This window comes from Octopus bimaculoides, chromosome 5 (genome assembly GCF_046866305.1).
Source record: "Octopus bimaculoides isolate indiv1 chromosome 5, ASM4686630v1, whole genome shotgun sequence".
Classification (NCBI taxonomy): domain Eukaryota; kingdom Metazoa; phylum Mollusca; class Cephalopoda; order Octopoda; family Octopodidae; genus Octopus; species Octopus bimaculoides.
The window spans coordinates 107738900-107753988 of NC_142932.1; the positions used below are offsets into that span (position 1 = coordinate 107738900).

Below are 15089 nucleotides of genomic sequence, written 5' to 3' on the forward strand. Positions count from 1 at the left end.
AGGCTCCAATCTGATTTGGCAGAGTTTCTACAGCTGGATGTCCTTCCTAACGCCAACCACTCCGAGAGTGTAGTGGGTGCTTTTACGTGCTACACTCTCGGAGTGGTTGGCGTTAGGAAGGGCATCCAAATAATAATAATAATAATAATAATAATAATAATAATAATAACAATAATAATAATGTTATTCATGTTATTGTTGACCTTACTGTTACTCCAGTTAGTGGTGGTGTTGTTGCTGGTTCTAGTGTTGGGGTTTGTGATCTTGCTATCTTTGATTCTGTTGACCTTCTCTCTGTCTACATAGACTAAACAGAACAGTAGGAAACACGTGGGGTGGAGGGTCGCTGAAGAGGTCACAGGTGTGTGACAAAAGATTTCCAGGCAATGGACATAAAATAAGAACAATGACAAACAAATAATATTATTATTTACTATAAAGGTGAAGGATGAGGGCTATCGCAGTGACTGACAAATTATAAAATGATGAGGCTTTATGCAGAATTAATCATGAAAAAAAAAACAGACATGGAAAACAGCACCATGCAAAAAGAATGAAATAAAATATCCCAATAGGACAGCCATCCAGAGCCAATCGAGGAATCTCACTGATCCAGGATTTACCACTCTTGCTCACCACCTCTCTCTGCCCTCACCTTCCTGTCTGTGAGGCACTTAAAGAACTTGATGAGGATTTGGCTGTGGAGGAAAGTATCTCTTCTTTCATTAATGCCACTAAACAGAAGAAAACTGGCTGCTCTTTCTGGATAGCTACATCCATCCAACACATGACAACATTTGTTCAATATAAATAACTTTACAAATCAGCTATAACTGAATGTTGAACAACTGCATGCAGGATAGTTTCATTACACTTTGTGCATATCAGATGAATTCAGCTGATATCACTACCATGCCTGTAGAGCTTAACCTGAACATATAACACTGCCAGGCTAGAGATTTCAAGAAGTTGTCCACAATCTCCTCCAAGCTGAAACTCCCCAGAATAGGTTGCAAGTTGATGTTGATCACCACCTGTAATTCCATGATTTTTTAGAACTACAATTTCTCATGCTTCACATGTAACATGAAAATGGCCACATTACAGTTGCAAGGAACAAATTGGATAGAAATTTTTTAAAAAATTTATGTAAAGAAAACTTTTAGAATAAAACTACTGTGAATGCATCTGTAAATGGTTATCTCTGTGTCATAGAGAATAAATAGAGAACCCAGGTGGAGGAGTATAGTTAAAGAAAAGAGCAAAAATGGAAGAGAACATAGTTGATAGACACTACTGTGGAGTGCATTATTCCATTGAATGAATAGATTTCTTGTCAATTCAGTTGAACTTATTTACTCTGTTAGTTAATCCATTTGTTTAAATGCACTCATACTGTTGTAAAACCAATTTTACTTTTCATTAATTTACAACTGACTTTTCAGGATGATTATGTGAAAACAATAACATTCTTGTTTTGGGATTTCACTAATTTGACATAACTACAAGGTTGCTCTTTTAAATCCCATTCTCTTTGTCTTAAAGATTAACAATGTTTATAGGGAAGACTACTGTTTAAAGTCCACTGTGTGAATATGGACTTTAGTGCATGTTGCTCATTATATTGTCTGAGATTTAAAATATTCCTTGGTGACATTTTGAAACATTTAAGTAGCAAAAAGTATGTTTCTTATGTTTATCAAATTTATATAATCTTACTTTAATTTGTGTAATTGATTGTTTCACAAATGAACTTTAAGCATTTTCATTTGCTATGTTTAAATCTTTATATATATATATATATATATATATATATATATATATATATATAGAGAGAGAGAGAGAGAGAGAGAGAGAGAGAGAGAGAAAGAGAGAGAGAGATACACACACTCATGCATGTGTGTGTGTGTTTGGAAATATGTACACATACGCCTACATTCATATACATGCTTATACACATTAATGAGGAGATGAAATGAAGAAATGAAGGCTTTTCCCATATATTTTGTCAAAATTGTTTGCTGCCTTTCTGAAAGGTCAATGATTTGAGACTACATAGTTATCTCATGAAGGCTTTTCAATTTTTGACTCCTGCTCTTTTCTCTGTCTGTCTCTGTCTGTCTGTCTGTCTGTCTGTCTGTCTGTCTGTCTGTCTCTCTCTCTCTCTCTCTCTCTCTCTCTCTCTCACACACACACACACACACACACACACCCTCACTCTCCCTTTCTCCCTTTCTGTCTTCTTTTATCACATGAAATAAACAATTATTTGCTGTTCTAACTGAAGTTAATTATGAAAGCTAACCTTTAAAGTGTGTCAAGAACATGTGATATAAATTGCTTATTTTTATTTTAATGTGCAGTTTTTGTGACACTATCTATACCACAGTCTTTTAACATTATTGCTGCTGCATTATATTTAATGTTGATCTGTGTGTGTGTGTGTGTGTGTGCATATATTATATGTATATAGATTATATATATATATTATATGTATACGGTGGTGCACCAGCATGACCGCAGCCACTTGGCTGAAACACATAAATAAATAAATATGTATATAGATAAACTTACTTAAGTGTATATATATATATATATATATATATATATATATATATATATATATATATATACACTTATCCATCTTTTAGTTGTCATGACTGCTGCTGTAACAGCACTCTTCACATTTATATTGATCTACATTGTTCTTTTTATTTATTTATTTAGTGTTTTTATTATTATCATTATCATTATTCCGGTTGATATATTTAGATTCTTCTGATTCCCATTGTTATCATATAATTAATTGTATCTATGAAACAGGACAAAACTATAACCACTTGGTGGCTTCACCATGTGAGTCAACTTCAGGTTATAGTGCAAAGGTCTGAGTTGTAGATTTATTGGGATGACTCTACTGCATTACGGCTTCATTTGAATGTTTGTAAATCCTAGACTATATTAATAGCTTTATCTCGCTTAATATAAAGTATGACTGCATTTTACTAGGGATTTAGATGTCTGTTAGGAAAACAGCTAAGTAGCATTTACTTGTAATCTTGTTGAATGTTGTTGCTTGATAAGTCTATTATTGATAGTCTTACACTTATTAAGGAATTAATTTAATTCTCTAGTGAATTTGGCATGCAAGATTCTCATGAATAATCTTTTTTAAGAAAAAAATTAAGGTTATTTTCTTTATATTGACTGAATAGTATCAGCTCATAAAGATACTGTAAATTTATTGAAGTCATTGACATCACCATTCTTATTTATTTTTTTTATACTTTTCTGCACTGAGATGAGTCAGCATCTTTATACATACTAATGAGCTGAGCTGATGATATTTAGTGATTCAAAACACATTTCTTTCATAGATATCTTTATTAACACCATTGTTGTTTATATGACTAAATTATAATAAAATAAAGAAGTTAATAAGATAAATAATGTAACTACAAAGTCATATAGGACAGATCTTTTTGCTTCGTATTCTATTCTAAACTCATTCATACTATAAATAGTGAGATTTTGCTGTTACATAAGCAGATCAAGTAACTACACTGGAAAGGCTTCTCGCATGAGTATCTCGATCTCTGGGTTTTGAGATTAATGTTTAGCACTGAAGTTGGTTCTGTTTAGTAAATTAGAGTTAAATCTACTCCTGTAGAAGATGCTGGTCTATCACAGATAATTTTCCCAAGAGGCCTAGAACATATTTTTCCACCAATTAAACTGAAGTAGAAAACAAAGCAATGTAATTTATGAACTCTTGAACCACTTACTAAAAATCATATCCACCATGTTTTTAGTTTTAAAATACAGAATAGAATTCATTTGGACACTGAATTTTCTATCTTCAGAAATGCTCCCTGTCACTAATAATTTTGATTCCAACCTTAACTATATCCTCTAATCTTTGATTTTATTTTGTTTCATTAAACATTTTCATCTATGTATTTTCTATTCTTTCTTTTTTTTCTTTTTGCAAAGAGATTTGTAGCCAAAATATACTTTTGTTCCCACAAGCAATATTACAAGTCATTCATTCGATTTTGGCAATTGATCAAGAATTGCAAAAATAAATGTTTATACTTTGAACTGATTTCCATTTAGGTATATGTTTACTGATGTTAACTTCAAAATTTTAGCATAAATTATATGTTTGGGAAGCAATTATATTGAATTAACAATTATTGTTATGTTTGTTATAGATCGGTCAAGTTGAATATGGATGAGTCTGGCCTCATCTATGGAACTAATTGCCTTGAAAATGATATTCAACCACAGGTAAGTTTTATTTTAAGTAAAAACTGAAAAAAACAAACTCAAAATTTAACTAAAAGCTATTATCAAGATATAATGCATATTTCTTACACTCTCTCACTTTACAGCAACAGCATTAACTGTTTAGATGCCTGAGATTGGTTTGTTGTTAAGATTATGACTTTCTGGACTTAGAAATATATATTTTTAGATGTATGTATTACAATATTTATATCAACACCATATTTTGATTTTATTTCTTTTTTCTATTTCTGGATATGTACATAGCCAGAGACTGGATTTGAACTAAACATTTTATTTCTAAAAGGCAGTGCAACAGCCAGTGATTTAGTGGACACGAGTATTTCTAGCCTTACTTTCAAAATAAAGGTTCTTAGTTCAAAATCAGTTGGAATCATGGTTGTAACTAGAAATAAAACATTTGATAAGAACCAGAGATTGAACCAATTAAAATGTCATATAGCTACATAGTGTAAATAGTACAAACATACTTTCTAAAGATGAAGTTTGTTTAGAAAATTATGTTAATTGTTGTTAACATGATTAGTCACTTAATTGGTTTTTATCAGGCAAGTTGAATAAACAATTCTCTTTTGATGGACATCAGAAGTAAATTATTTACCTTTCTTGGAAGAATTTTGCTTCAATACTACAGAAAACTCTCTTTTGAAGCTATAGCTGTTTACAGTTATTTAAGAAAATTTTTGCTTCTTGCCTCAAGACACAGCATAAATATTTTGGGAAGTAAAACTTTCACGTTTTACTCAGACAGACTTACTAAATTGGTAAATAGTAAAATATTTTCCATAATATTCATTGTTGAATATTGTAAATCATAAAAAAAAAAATCACATGCAACTTACCTACTTACACTTACTCTGGACTTAAAGTTGGCAGCATGCATTAACACACACACACATACAAATACATGCATATATGTACACACACACACATGCAAATACATGCATGTATGCACACACACATACAACAGCAAATTACTATGCAGTATATAGATATCAAGGTTGTCAACAAATATGTGTTAACGGTGTCATGCATTTAAGCATGACTGTTTAAGCAGAATTTGATTCTGCTATGAAACAAATGCACCTGTGACGTTATGCAGTCCCATGAATTTCTGTTTACATGCCTTCCATGTGTGCAAACCATGTATGTACACTTCTTTATTGGTTGGCTGTAATCCTAATTTTCATCAGATGCTGCTTATATATCATCAGTCAATCGAGAGTGATAATTTAAAAGCTCAAGTAGTTGTGTGTGTTCCAGGCAAAGGTTAGAGAAACATAATATTGCTGTGATATCTATGTTTCTGTGGCTTTGCTCGATGGTATTGGCAATGATTAGAATTATTTCAGCTAAATGTTTTTATTCTTTTTAAATGTAACTGCAAGTAAAGTCATCAACAGTAATCACATGAAGCAACATGCAACACATGTAAAGGTTAAAGGCTGAAACCAAAATATTATAAACACAAGGGTGGGGTGTGGTGTTGGTGGGGAACTTACCTACTACTGTGAATTTATGTACATATCAGTATATCAGTACTTAAAATAAGACCCCTTTTATAAAAGCATACATTTTCTGGATGTTTTTTTGCTATGATTTTGTTATTGTGTCTAAATATGTAACTAGATATATTCTGAGAGTCACCAATTGTCGTGCAATAACCTTCACAAAAGGTGGTACACAAAATAAAGTTAACAGAGTTGCATGAAATAAGAAATAGATTCCAAACATTATAAGAACAGGTTTATTACTCATTATACAGATTGCTAAAGCAGCATGAATTGAACAGAGATACAGTTTTGATTAAAGAAAGGAATAGAATATGGAACAAAGGTGTATCTGATGGAAGAAATACTTGTATGGACAGAAACTGTAAAATTAAGTAATATGAAACTGAATGTGAACTGGTGTAATTGAGTAAGTCTGGAGAGAGTGAAGGTCAGTCAACTTAGGTTGGTGGTTTCAATAGGAGTGATATTTGTAAAATGGAGTCTTTTGGGAATGTTCCACAAAAATCTTTGGAAATAACTTCATGATTCCTTTCAGAGGCTTCAGATGACAAATGGGTGTAAACTCAATATTAATACAAGGAGTTATTGTATTGAAATAAGTCAGCATTTCTGGGAAAACTGAGAGCAAGGCAGCTGCTACACAGTGGAGTGGTGTCATGTTGCCATCTCCAAATTTTTAGAGAAGAAATTGTGAAATATGCACTTTTTCCAAGAGCATAAATAGTACTGATGTAGTGAAATAATAGCTACATCTGGGTATTGAAACCTGATCATAAACTCGGTACACAGTGACCTTACTCATAATGTTCTTAAATTTTTGAGAGACTATACTTTACACAGGTTCTCTCTCTCTCTCTCTCTCTCTCTCTCTCTCTCTCTCTCTCTCTCTCTCTCTCTCTCTCTCTTTCTCTCTCTCTCTCTCTCTCTCTCTCTCTCTCTATATATATATATATATATATATATATATATAGAGAGAGAGAGAGAGAGAGAGAGTTACCATTGCAGTAGATTGGTGGAATTGTTAGAGCATTGAACAGGATGACTTATGGTTGTTCTTCTGACTCACTGGGTTCTGAAGGCAAGACATGAAATGATACTGGGGCCAACCTGTATCAGCTGTACCATTCCCTTGGACAACATCAGTGTCACAGGGAAGGGAGACTTGCATACATGGGCAGCTGTTAGTCTTCCACAAACAAACTCTTGTTCAGGCCTGCATCTTGGAAAGGAACTTTCATGGTGCAAACTCACAGATTATCCACAACAGTTGAAAAAGTCCGCTGATATTTTTCTACGTTTTTTTCTACGTTTTTTTCTACACATACACTAACAAATAATTTGTGTATGTCACACAGGAGTTAATAAAGTAATAGAGTATGTTACTTGTATTACATAAAGAAGTTTGATAAAGAAGGAAAGATAGTTATAGTATCTTCAGAATATATATCATCATCATCATCATCATCAACATTATCATTTAACATCTGCTCTCCATATTGACTTGGGTTAGATGGTTGACTGGAGCTGATGAGACAGAAAGCAGCACCAGGTTCCAGTCTGATTTGGCATGGTTTCTGCAACTAGACACCCTTCCTAATGCCAACTACTCCAGAGTGTAATGAGTGCTTTTTGTGTGTCACTGGCACAGGTGCCATTTACATGACATCAGCGACAACCATAACTACAATTCATGGGTAGGTGTCATTTACATGGCACCGGCAATGGCCATGACTATATTGCACAGGTGCCATTTACACGGCACCAGCTTGCTGGGGAAAGAAAGCAACCGGTTTAAAAAGACAGCAACAGACTGCAGCAATTCACCACATTCCAGAAGCTACTTTGAACATAATGCAAAATGGTGCATCAACATCTACTGCCCAATCTGATAGAATTCTGGCAGAACTGTGTAGCAACAGATCGCCAGTAATTGCTTCATCAGAAATTGCCATCCTAGCTCCTGCAAAAAGGGATTACCCTGCTATGTATAATCAGGGCAGTGCAAAAAGTGGTTTTGCACAAGCATTTGTATAGCCAATTAGATGGATGAAATTTACGTACACTTAATAATGTTACACAAAACAGCCTTCAGACTTGCCCTATTAATTTCATTGTCTTTTGAATTATGAACATATTTACATCATAAGGGTTTTTTCGTTGTAAGGCTTTCTTTTTTAGTTGATTTTCACCTAGCAAGACTTATCGTAGATGGCGTAATAAGTCACACCCGGACAATGTCGGGTTATACTGCTAGTATATATATAAATTAAATATAGAGATATACTATTGACAATCCAATAATTTATTTATATTACAATATTACATTAAATACTATGAATATAATATAACATAACATATTATATAACATAACATATTATATAACATAAATAATTATAAAAACCATAAAAGGCCAACAAATTGTTTTGACTTATATAGATTTTTTCTGATATACATAATCACAGTTCCCTTATATATAAAGTCACTTCAGGGTGTGGTGAAGAACTGTCGTCTAAATTACACAAAAATGAAAATAACACCGACATCTCATTTTAACAGATATATTTACCAAAATTACATTAAAATATCTTAAAATATTAAAGAGTAAATTTATTCAATAAAATCGCCATTGGCTTCAACCACAGCCTCCAGACTTCAGAATCTCCTGCAACTCTTCTGGACTGTCTTCTTGTTTAAGTTGGTGAATGCTGCCATAATCTTTGCCTTCAGTTCATCTTTGATGTTACAAGGAGTTTTGTTGGTCTCTCGCTCAAATGCACCCCACACATAATAATCAAGGGGGTTGCTGTCTGGGGAGTTAGGTGACCAGATGTTAGGGGTGATGTAGTTGCAGAAATTGTCTGACAGCCATGACTGGGTTCTCTTGCTTGTGTGGCATGGTGCAGAGTCCTGTTGCCAGACATAGGGTCTTCCAGCAGCCACCCTCTTCACCCAGGGCAGCACTACCTCCTCCAGGCACTTGATGTAGGTTTTTGTGTTGAGTCTCAGGCCATGTGAGACTCAATGTTGCCATTGTTAGTGATCACCTCAAACACCATGATGTTGACTGGATGTTTGATTTTTGTCACTCTTGGCACAAATCCTCAGATTGTACTGTCCTCAGCTTGACACCTAAACACTCTGAAATGTTCATATTGGAGCTTCAGGTGCGAATGCCAAGCAGTACAGCATGTCATTTCCAAATTTCTGGTTGAGTGAATTGCATTATGGGTTGTTGTTTTTTTTTTACAGACAGTGCCTAACTGACCCTACTATACTGTGTAATTGACAAAATCAAAAACAAACAATATGCATCTGTGAAATGAAAATTATAAAATGACGACAATATACCCATCTCACACACACACACACACACACACACCCTCTCACAGATATCTTTTAGAGTCCCAGTGGTTATAGCATTACTTATTGATAGTGGTACAACAGGGCATACTTAATATATTATCTTGCATATTAATCTACTTTTTCTTGATTTGAAGTGTCACAGTTTTTCAAACTTGTCAATCTTATTCACCTACATTTTTGCTTATTTCATTGGAAAAAGGTCAATCTCATGTCTGTCTGCACCTTTTATCATTTAAATAATAATTCACATTTTTTTCATATTCAATGTTCATAAAGTCTTTTTAAACTGAATCTACCAGCAGTGCATTTACTTAAATTGCTTTCCAACTGCCTTGAACTGGGTCAGAAAAACACAAGCTAGTTCATGATTCTTGCTGGAAGCAGTTCTAGGAAGGAAAGATTGAGCCAAGTGTTGAATGCCAGCTTTGAAAGAGGTGAGATACAGTAGAGATAATGAGAAAGTGAGAGATGAGCACACTGGACAAATTTGGGCTAAAGTGGTTAATGTTTTGCTAGTTCAGATGATCAGAGTCTGTTATAACAGAAGACAAGACTAACATATCTGTGAAAGTGCCTCGTGCTTAATAGCCTTAATTCAATTCAATAGAAGGACATAATTCTCTTTATATATTTTTGGGCTAAACATTGTGAAAATGTTAATATAAAAACATTTACTACTAACCATAATTGTTTTAAGCTTGTACAATATGAAGGTGAGCAGGGAAACTACCAGTGTTGATATGGTAACCACAGTGGAATTTTTTAAGCAGATTGCTAGAGATTCCAACATGATTGAGAAGACACTAACCTCATTTGAGTTTCAGGACTCAAACACTGAGTGATTTATGAAAGTATCTACAGCTGTTTACAAAGCTATCGCCTGCTTTGAAGAAAAGTAAAAATTAACTTCGCAGATATCTTGAGATAGATTTTTCAAAATGAGCTGAGGGGAAGACCAACAAGAAAATTACAGTATATTCACACAGGAGTTTATTACAGCCTTTAAAATTATTCCCAGCAGCTGTTCTTCATACTCTAAGGACATTCTATCTCCACCTTTATCATCTTTCAACTAAATCCCAGCAAGCAACATCAGTGCCAGTAAGCAAGACAGTGCCATGAATAAAGAAATTACAGTAACAGTATAAATAGCTTTTTTTATTATTATTTGTTATTATTATTACTCTTATGCTATTTATATATCAAAATACTCTATAGAACTTGGTAAAATATGTTGAATATTTTCGTAGTATAGCTGTACCAAACAAAACTTTTATACAATGCTGTGTACAGTATTAAGTATCAACAGGAATAATGTCAAACATTTGGACTTACAAACAAACTCCAGGAACTTATCCCGTTCATAAATAGGGGAGTGTCTGTATATAAATTTATGGCTTGCTTAAAACTACTGAAAATCCCAATGGAGTAAGGATAAGGGGAAATATGCAATGGAAATTATTATCATCTCGGAAATTGATTTTTCTATACTTATATTTTCTCATTTGAGAGCATTACACTTGTTTTGCATATAAATGTTTACTAAATAATGCTCATAAGTATGTCAACAAAATTATATGTACTTATTAAATTAATATATAATTGTGTGTGTGCATGCTTGTCTGTGTGTGCATGCTTGTCTGTGTGTGTATGTATATATATATATATATATATATTACACACACATATGTTATCAAGTTGAAGATAACTCCAAGATATTCTTGGAACAAATGCAAAAGAATGGTTTCTTGTCTTTTGCAGGTAGACTTGAAGCCTAAAAAATGTTAGTAGGTTAGTAGCTAAGTAGCTAAGTGAATTGGGGCATGTAGATGTCCTACTCAAAATCACTTCAATATTTGAACTCTCAACACATAAGTAAACTAGTAATTCAATTTAACACCTGGGTATTGTGTATGCAGCTGGATAGTCTATTTCTCCCTCCCCCACTTTCTCTCACATATATAGTTTAACTTCTAATTAAATAGAAATCTGTATGTGTTTGAATAAGGGCATATATTAAAGAGTATATAATATTGATAAGTCTCCTTTAATACAAACATTAAATCTCACTCAATTCCATACAATGTTACCACACTTTTTTTCAATGACCTCATTCACTTTCACACGGATGCCAGTGAAATCTTTTCTGACTTAAAAGATAAACCATAAATAAAGAACTAATTTTCCTTCCTCTGGTCTTTAGGGGCTCTAAAATATCCAATTTTGCCACCAAGATTGGTAACTCCTGTCTATGGAATCATTGCTAATTTTATTTTAGCTATCAAAAGGCTTTGGTATGTTTGTCTTCTTTAATGTATTACATCTACTGTTATTTGCCTTTCAACTTTTGGGGTTGATGAAATAAAGTACTTGCCAAGTACTGGCGTCAGTGGTATGAAGTAAACCCCTCTCCCTAAAACTACTGGCCTTGTGCCAAAATCAGAAAGAGTTATTATTACTGGGTACAAGAAGGTGGTATGCTGTCAGAATCATTAGCACACCAGACAAAATGCTTAGTGGTATTTCATCTGTCTTCGTGTTCTGAGTTCAAATTCTGATGAGGTCAACTTTGCCTTTCATCCCTTGGGCGGGGGTCGATAAAATAAGTACCAGTTGAATACTGGAGTTGATGTAACTGGCTTACTCCTCCCTTAAAACTACTGGCCCTGTGCCAAAATCTGAAACCATTATTACTAGTTACAAGTACAACAGTCAGTCTCAGTCAGTCTCAGAAATGGGATGAGAGGACGCTATCTTTGAAAGGTGGTAGGCAGAGGTAAATGCCAACATCAGCTTTATATTCATTAAGTTGGGGCATCTGCTGTTCTGCTTCTTATACAAGGGTTGGTCCCAATTCTGAAAAGGTTTATCTGCTGCAATGCTCTTTGCACAGAAAGTTGGAATGCTATGGCTGATACAGACATGCACAGAGGCTGTGATATCTACTGCGATTCCTGCATGGTGAGTCGGTGTGATTGCTCTTTGGGAAACACATTCTCTCTCACCTCATCTCTTTGGTGGAGCTACCATCATGAGTCAGATGGAGATGAAGACTGGACATTCAGCATCTAGATTAGTGGCAAATATCAATGATGATGTTCTCAGGGAGATTCTGGGCATTGATGAAAGCCAATTGCACATCCTATTCAGGATGACTTTCATTTCAGAACTTATGATTTCTGAACTTCCCAAAATATCTGACCTGACAATTCTTATTTCTTTACTACCCACAATGGGCTACACACAGAGGGGACAAACAAGGACAGACAAATGGATTAAGTCGATTAGATCGACCCCAATACGTAACTGGTACTTATCTAATCGACCCCGAAAGGATGAAAGGCAAAGTCGACCTCAGCGGAATTTGAACTCAGAAGGTAGCGGCAGACGAAATACCTCTAAGCATTTCGCCCGGCGTGCTAACGTTTCTGCCAGCTCGCTGTCTGACAATTCTGCCTACCTGTGAGACATTGCCAATTTGGGATTAGCTTTACAAGCATAAAAATGCCATAAGTTGTGACTGTTCAAGGTGCACAGAGAAAAACAAAATTGTTCTTCATGAATTTGTTCTGTGTCCAAGCATTGTTGACCTGTACAGCTGTTATCATGTTTAGGACATATCTGACATTCAGCCAAGTCTCATCTTCATCATTATCCTTTCACAAAGTGAGACAGGCAGTTTTCCTCTGGTGGTCATAATGAAAATCATGTATAGTTGTTGCATTTGAAACAGACAAAATTGTATTTATAAGGACACAATTCTATTTCTTTGACTAGAACCTCATCAACTTCTTCAAGTTTCATTTGAAGCAGAGGAAGGGTGATGGAAGGTGGATGTAGCATGATTATGTGGTTTTCTTCACAATCACATGGTTCCAGATTGATCTCACTGTATGGTAACTCAGCAAGTATCTTTTACCATAAGCTCAGATTGATCAAGGCTTGTGAAATTCATAATGTGTATGTGTGTTTTCACTGATAGTTCCAGATTGATCTCACTGTATGGTAACTCAGCAAGTATCTTTTACCATAAGCTCAGATTGATCAAGGCTTGTGAAATTCATAATGTGTATGTGTGTTTTCACTGATAGTTCCAGATTGATCTCACTGTATGGTAACTCAGCAAGTATCTTTTACCATAAGCTCAGATTGACCAAGGCTTGTGAAATTCATAATGTGTATGTGTGTTTTCACTGATAGTTCCAGATTGATCTCACTGTATGGTAACTCAGCAAGTATCTTTTACCATAAGCTCAAATTGATCAAGGCTTGTGAAATTCATAATGTGTATGTGTGTTTTCACTGATAGTTCCAGATTGATCTCACTGTATGGTAACTCAGCAAGTATCTTTTACCATAAGCTCAGATTGATCAAGGCTTGTGAAATTCATAATGTGTATGTGTGTTTTCACTGATAGTTCCAGATTGATCTCACTGTATGGTAACTCAGCAAGTATCTTTTACTATAAGCTCAGATTGATCAAGGCTTGTGAAATTCATAATGTGTATGTGTGTTTTCACTGATAGTCCCAGATTGATCTCACTGTATGGTAACTCAGCAAGTATCTTTTACTATAAGCTCAGATTGATCAAGGCTTGTGAAATTCATAATGTGTATGTGTGTTTTCACTGATAGTCCCAGATTGATCTCACTGTATGGTAACTCAGCAAGTATCTTTTACCATAAACTTAGATTGATCAAGGCTTGTGAAATTCATAATGTGTATGTGTGTTTTCACTGATAGTCCCAGATTGATCTCACTGTATGGTAACTCAGCAAGTATCTTTTACCATAAGCTCAGATTGATCAAGGCTTGTGAAATTCATAATGTGTATTTGTGTTTTCACTGATAGTTCAAGATTGATCTCACTGTATGGTAACTCAGCAAGTATCTTTTACCATAAACTCAGATTGATCAAGGCTTGTGAAATTCATAATGTGTATGTGTGTTTTCACTGATAGTTCTAGATTGATCTCACTGTATGGTAACTCAGCAAGTATCTTTTACCATAAGCTCAAATTGATCAAGGCTTGTGAAATTCATAATGTGTATGTGTGTTTTCACTGATAGTTCCAGATTGATCTCACTGTATGGTAACTCAGCAAGTATCTTTTACCATAAGCTCAGATTGATCAAGGCTTGTGAAATTCATAATGTGTATGTGTGTTTTCACTGATAGTTCCAGATTGATCTCACTGTATGGTAACTCAGCAAGTATCTTTTACCATAAACTCAGATTGATCAAGGCTTGTGAAATTCATAATGTGTATGTGTGTTTTCACTGATAGTTCTAGATTGATCTCACTGTATGGTAACTCAGCAAGTATCTTTTACCATAAGCTCAGATTGATCAAGGCTTGTGAAATTCATAATGTGTATGTGTGTTTTCACTGATGTACATCATTGAAGGATGGTGAGAAAACTAAAAATACCAGAGCTTTTCAAACAAAAGTGTTATACTGTATTCAGTTGTGGACATTCACTTGTCACACTTGCAATCAGAAATACATTGCATCAATGACCAATTCATTGAAAATCTGTAACCAATGATGGTATTGTTCAACAATTATGATATAAAAAAAGAAGCATAACATAGATAAATAGCAAAGCTGATACATATGAGAAGACCAGACATTGAACTCTTCCTGATAATTGCAAAGACAACTACCTAGCAGAAAGTGGTTTGGAATTTCCCATCCTTTACGAGTGCTTTCATTTTATGTTGTCATACATTTTAGATATGTTTTTATGTATTACGATTTTGCCCCTTTTCCCATTTATTGTATGTGTGCTTCAGTACGTAGCCTCAACCTTACTGGCTCAATCAAACTGAAGAGTTCCAACATTTTTGCTTGTAATCATTTTCTATAAAATGTTTTGTATGCATGTCTAAGGCTCCTAT

At 34.4% G+C, this 15089-nt stretch overlaps 1 protein-coding gene across 2 annotated transcripts in view; it reads left to right on the forward strand.

The window, feature by feature from the left end:
- LOC106883080 (uncharacterized) overlaps positions 1–15089 on the forward strand; it is a 439153-nt gene that overhangs the window by 100704 nt on the left and 323360 nt on the right. For both annotated transcript variants that reach the window (XM_014933964.3, XM_089351816.1), the window contains exon 2: positions 4215–4290. In XM_014933964.3, coding sequence (XP_014789450.1) covers positions 4231–4290 — 60 coding nt within the window. In that variant the 5' untranslated portion in view covers positions 4215–4230. The remainder of the gene's footprint in view (positions 1–4214; positions 4291–15089) is intronic.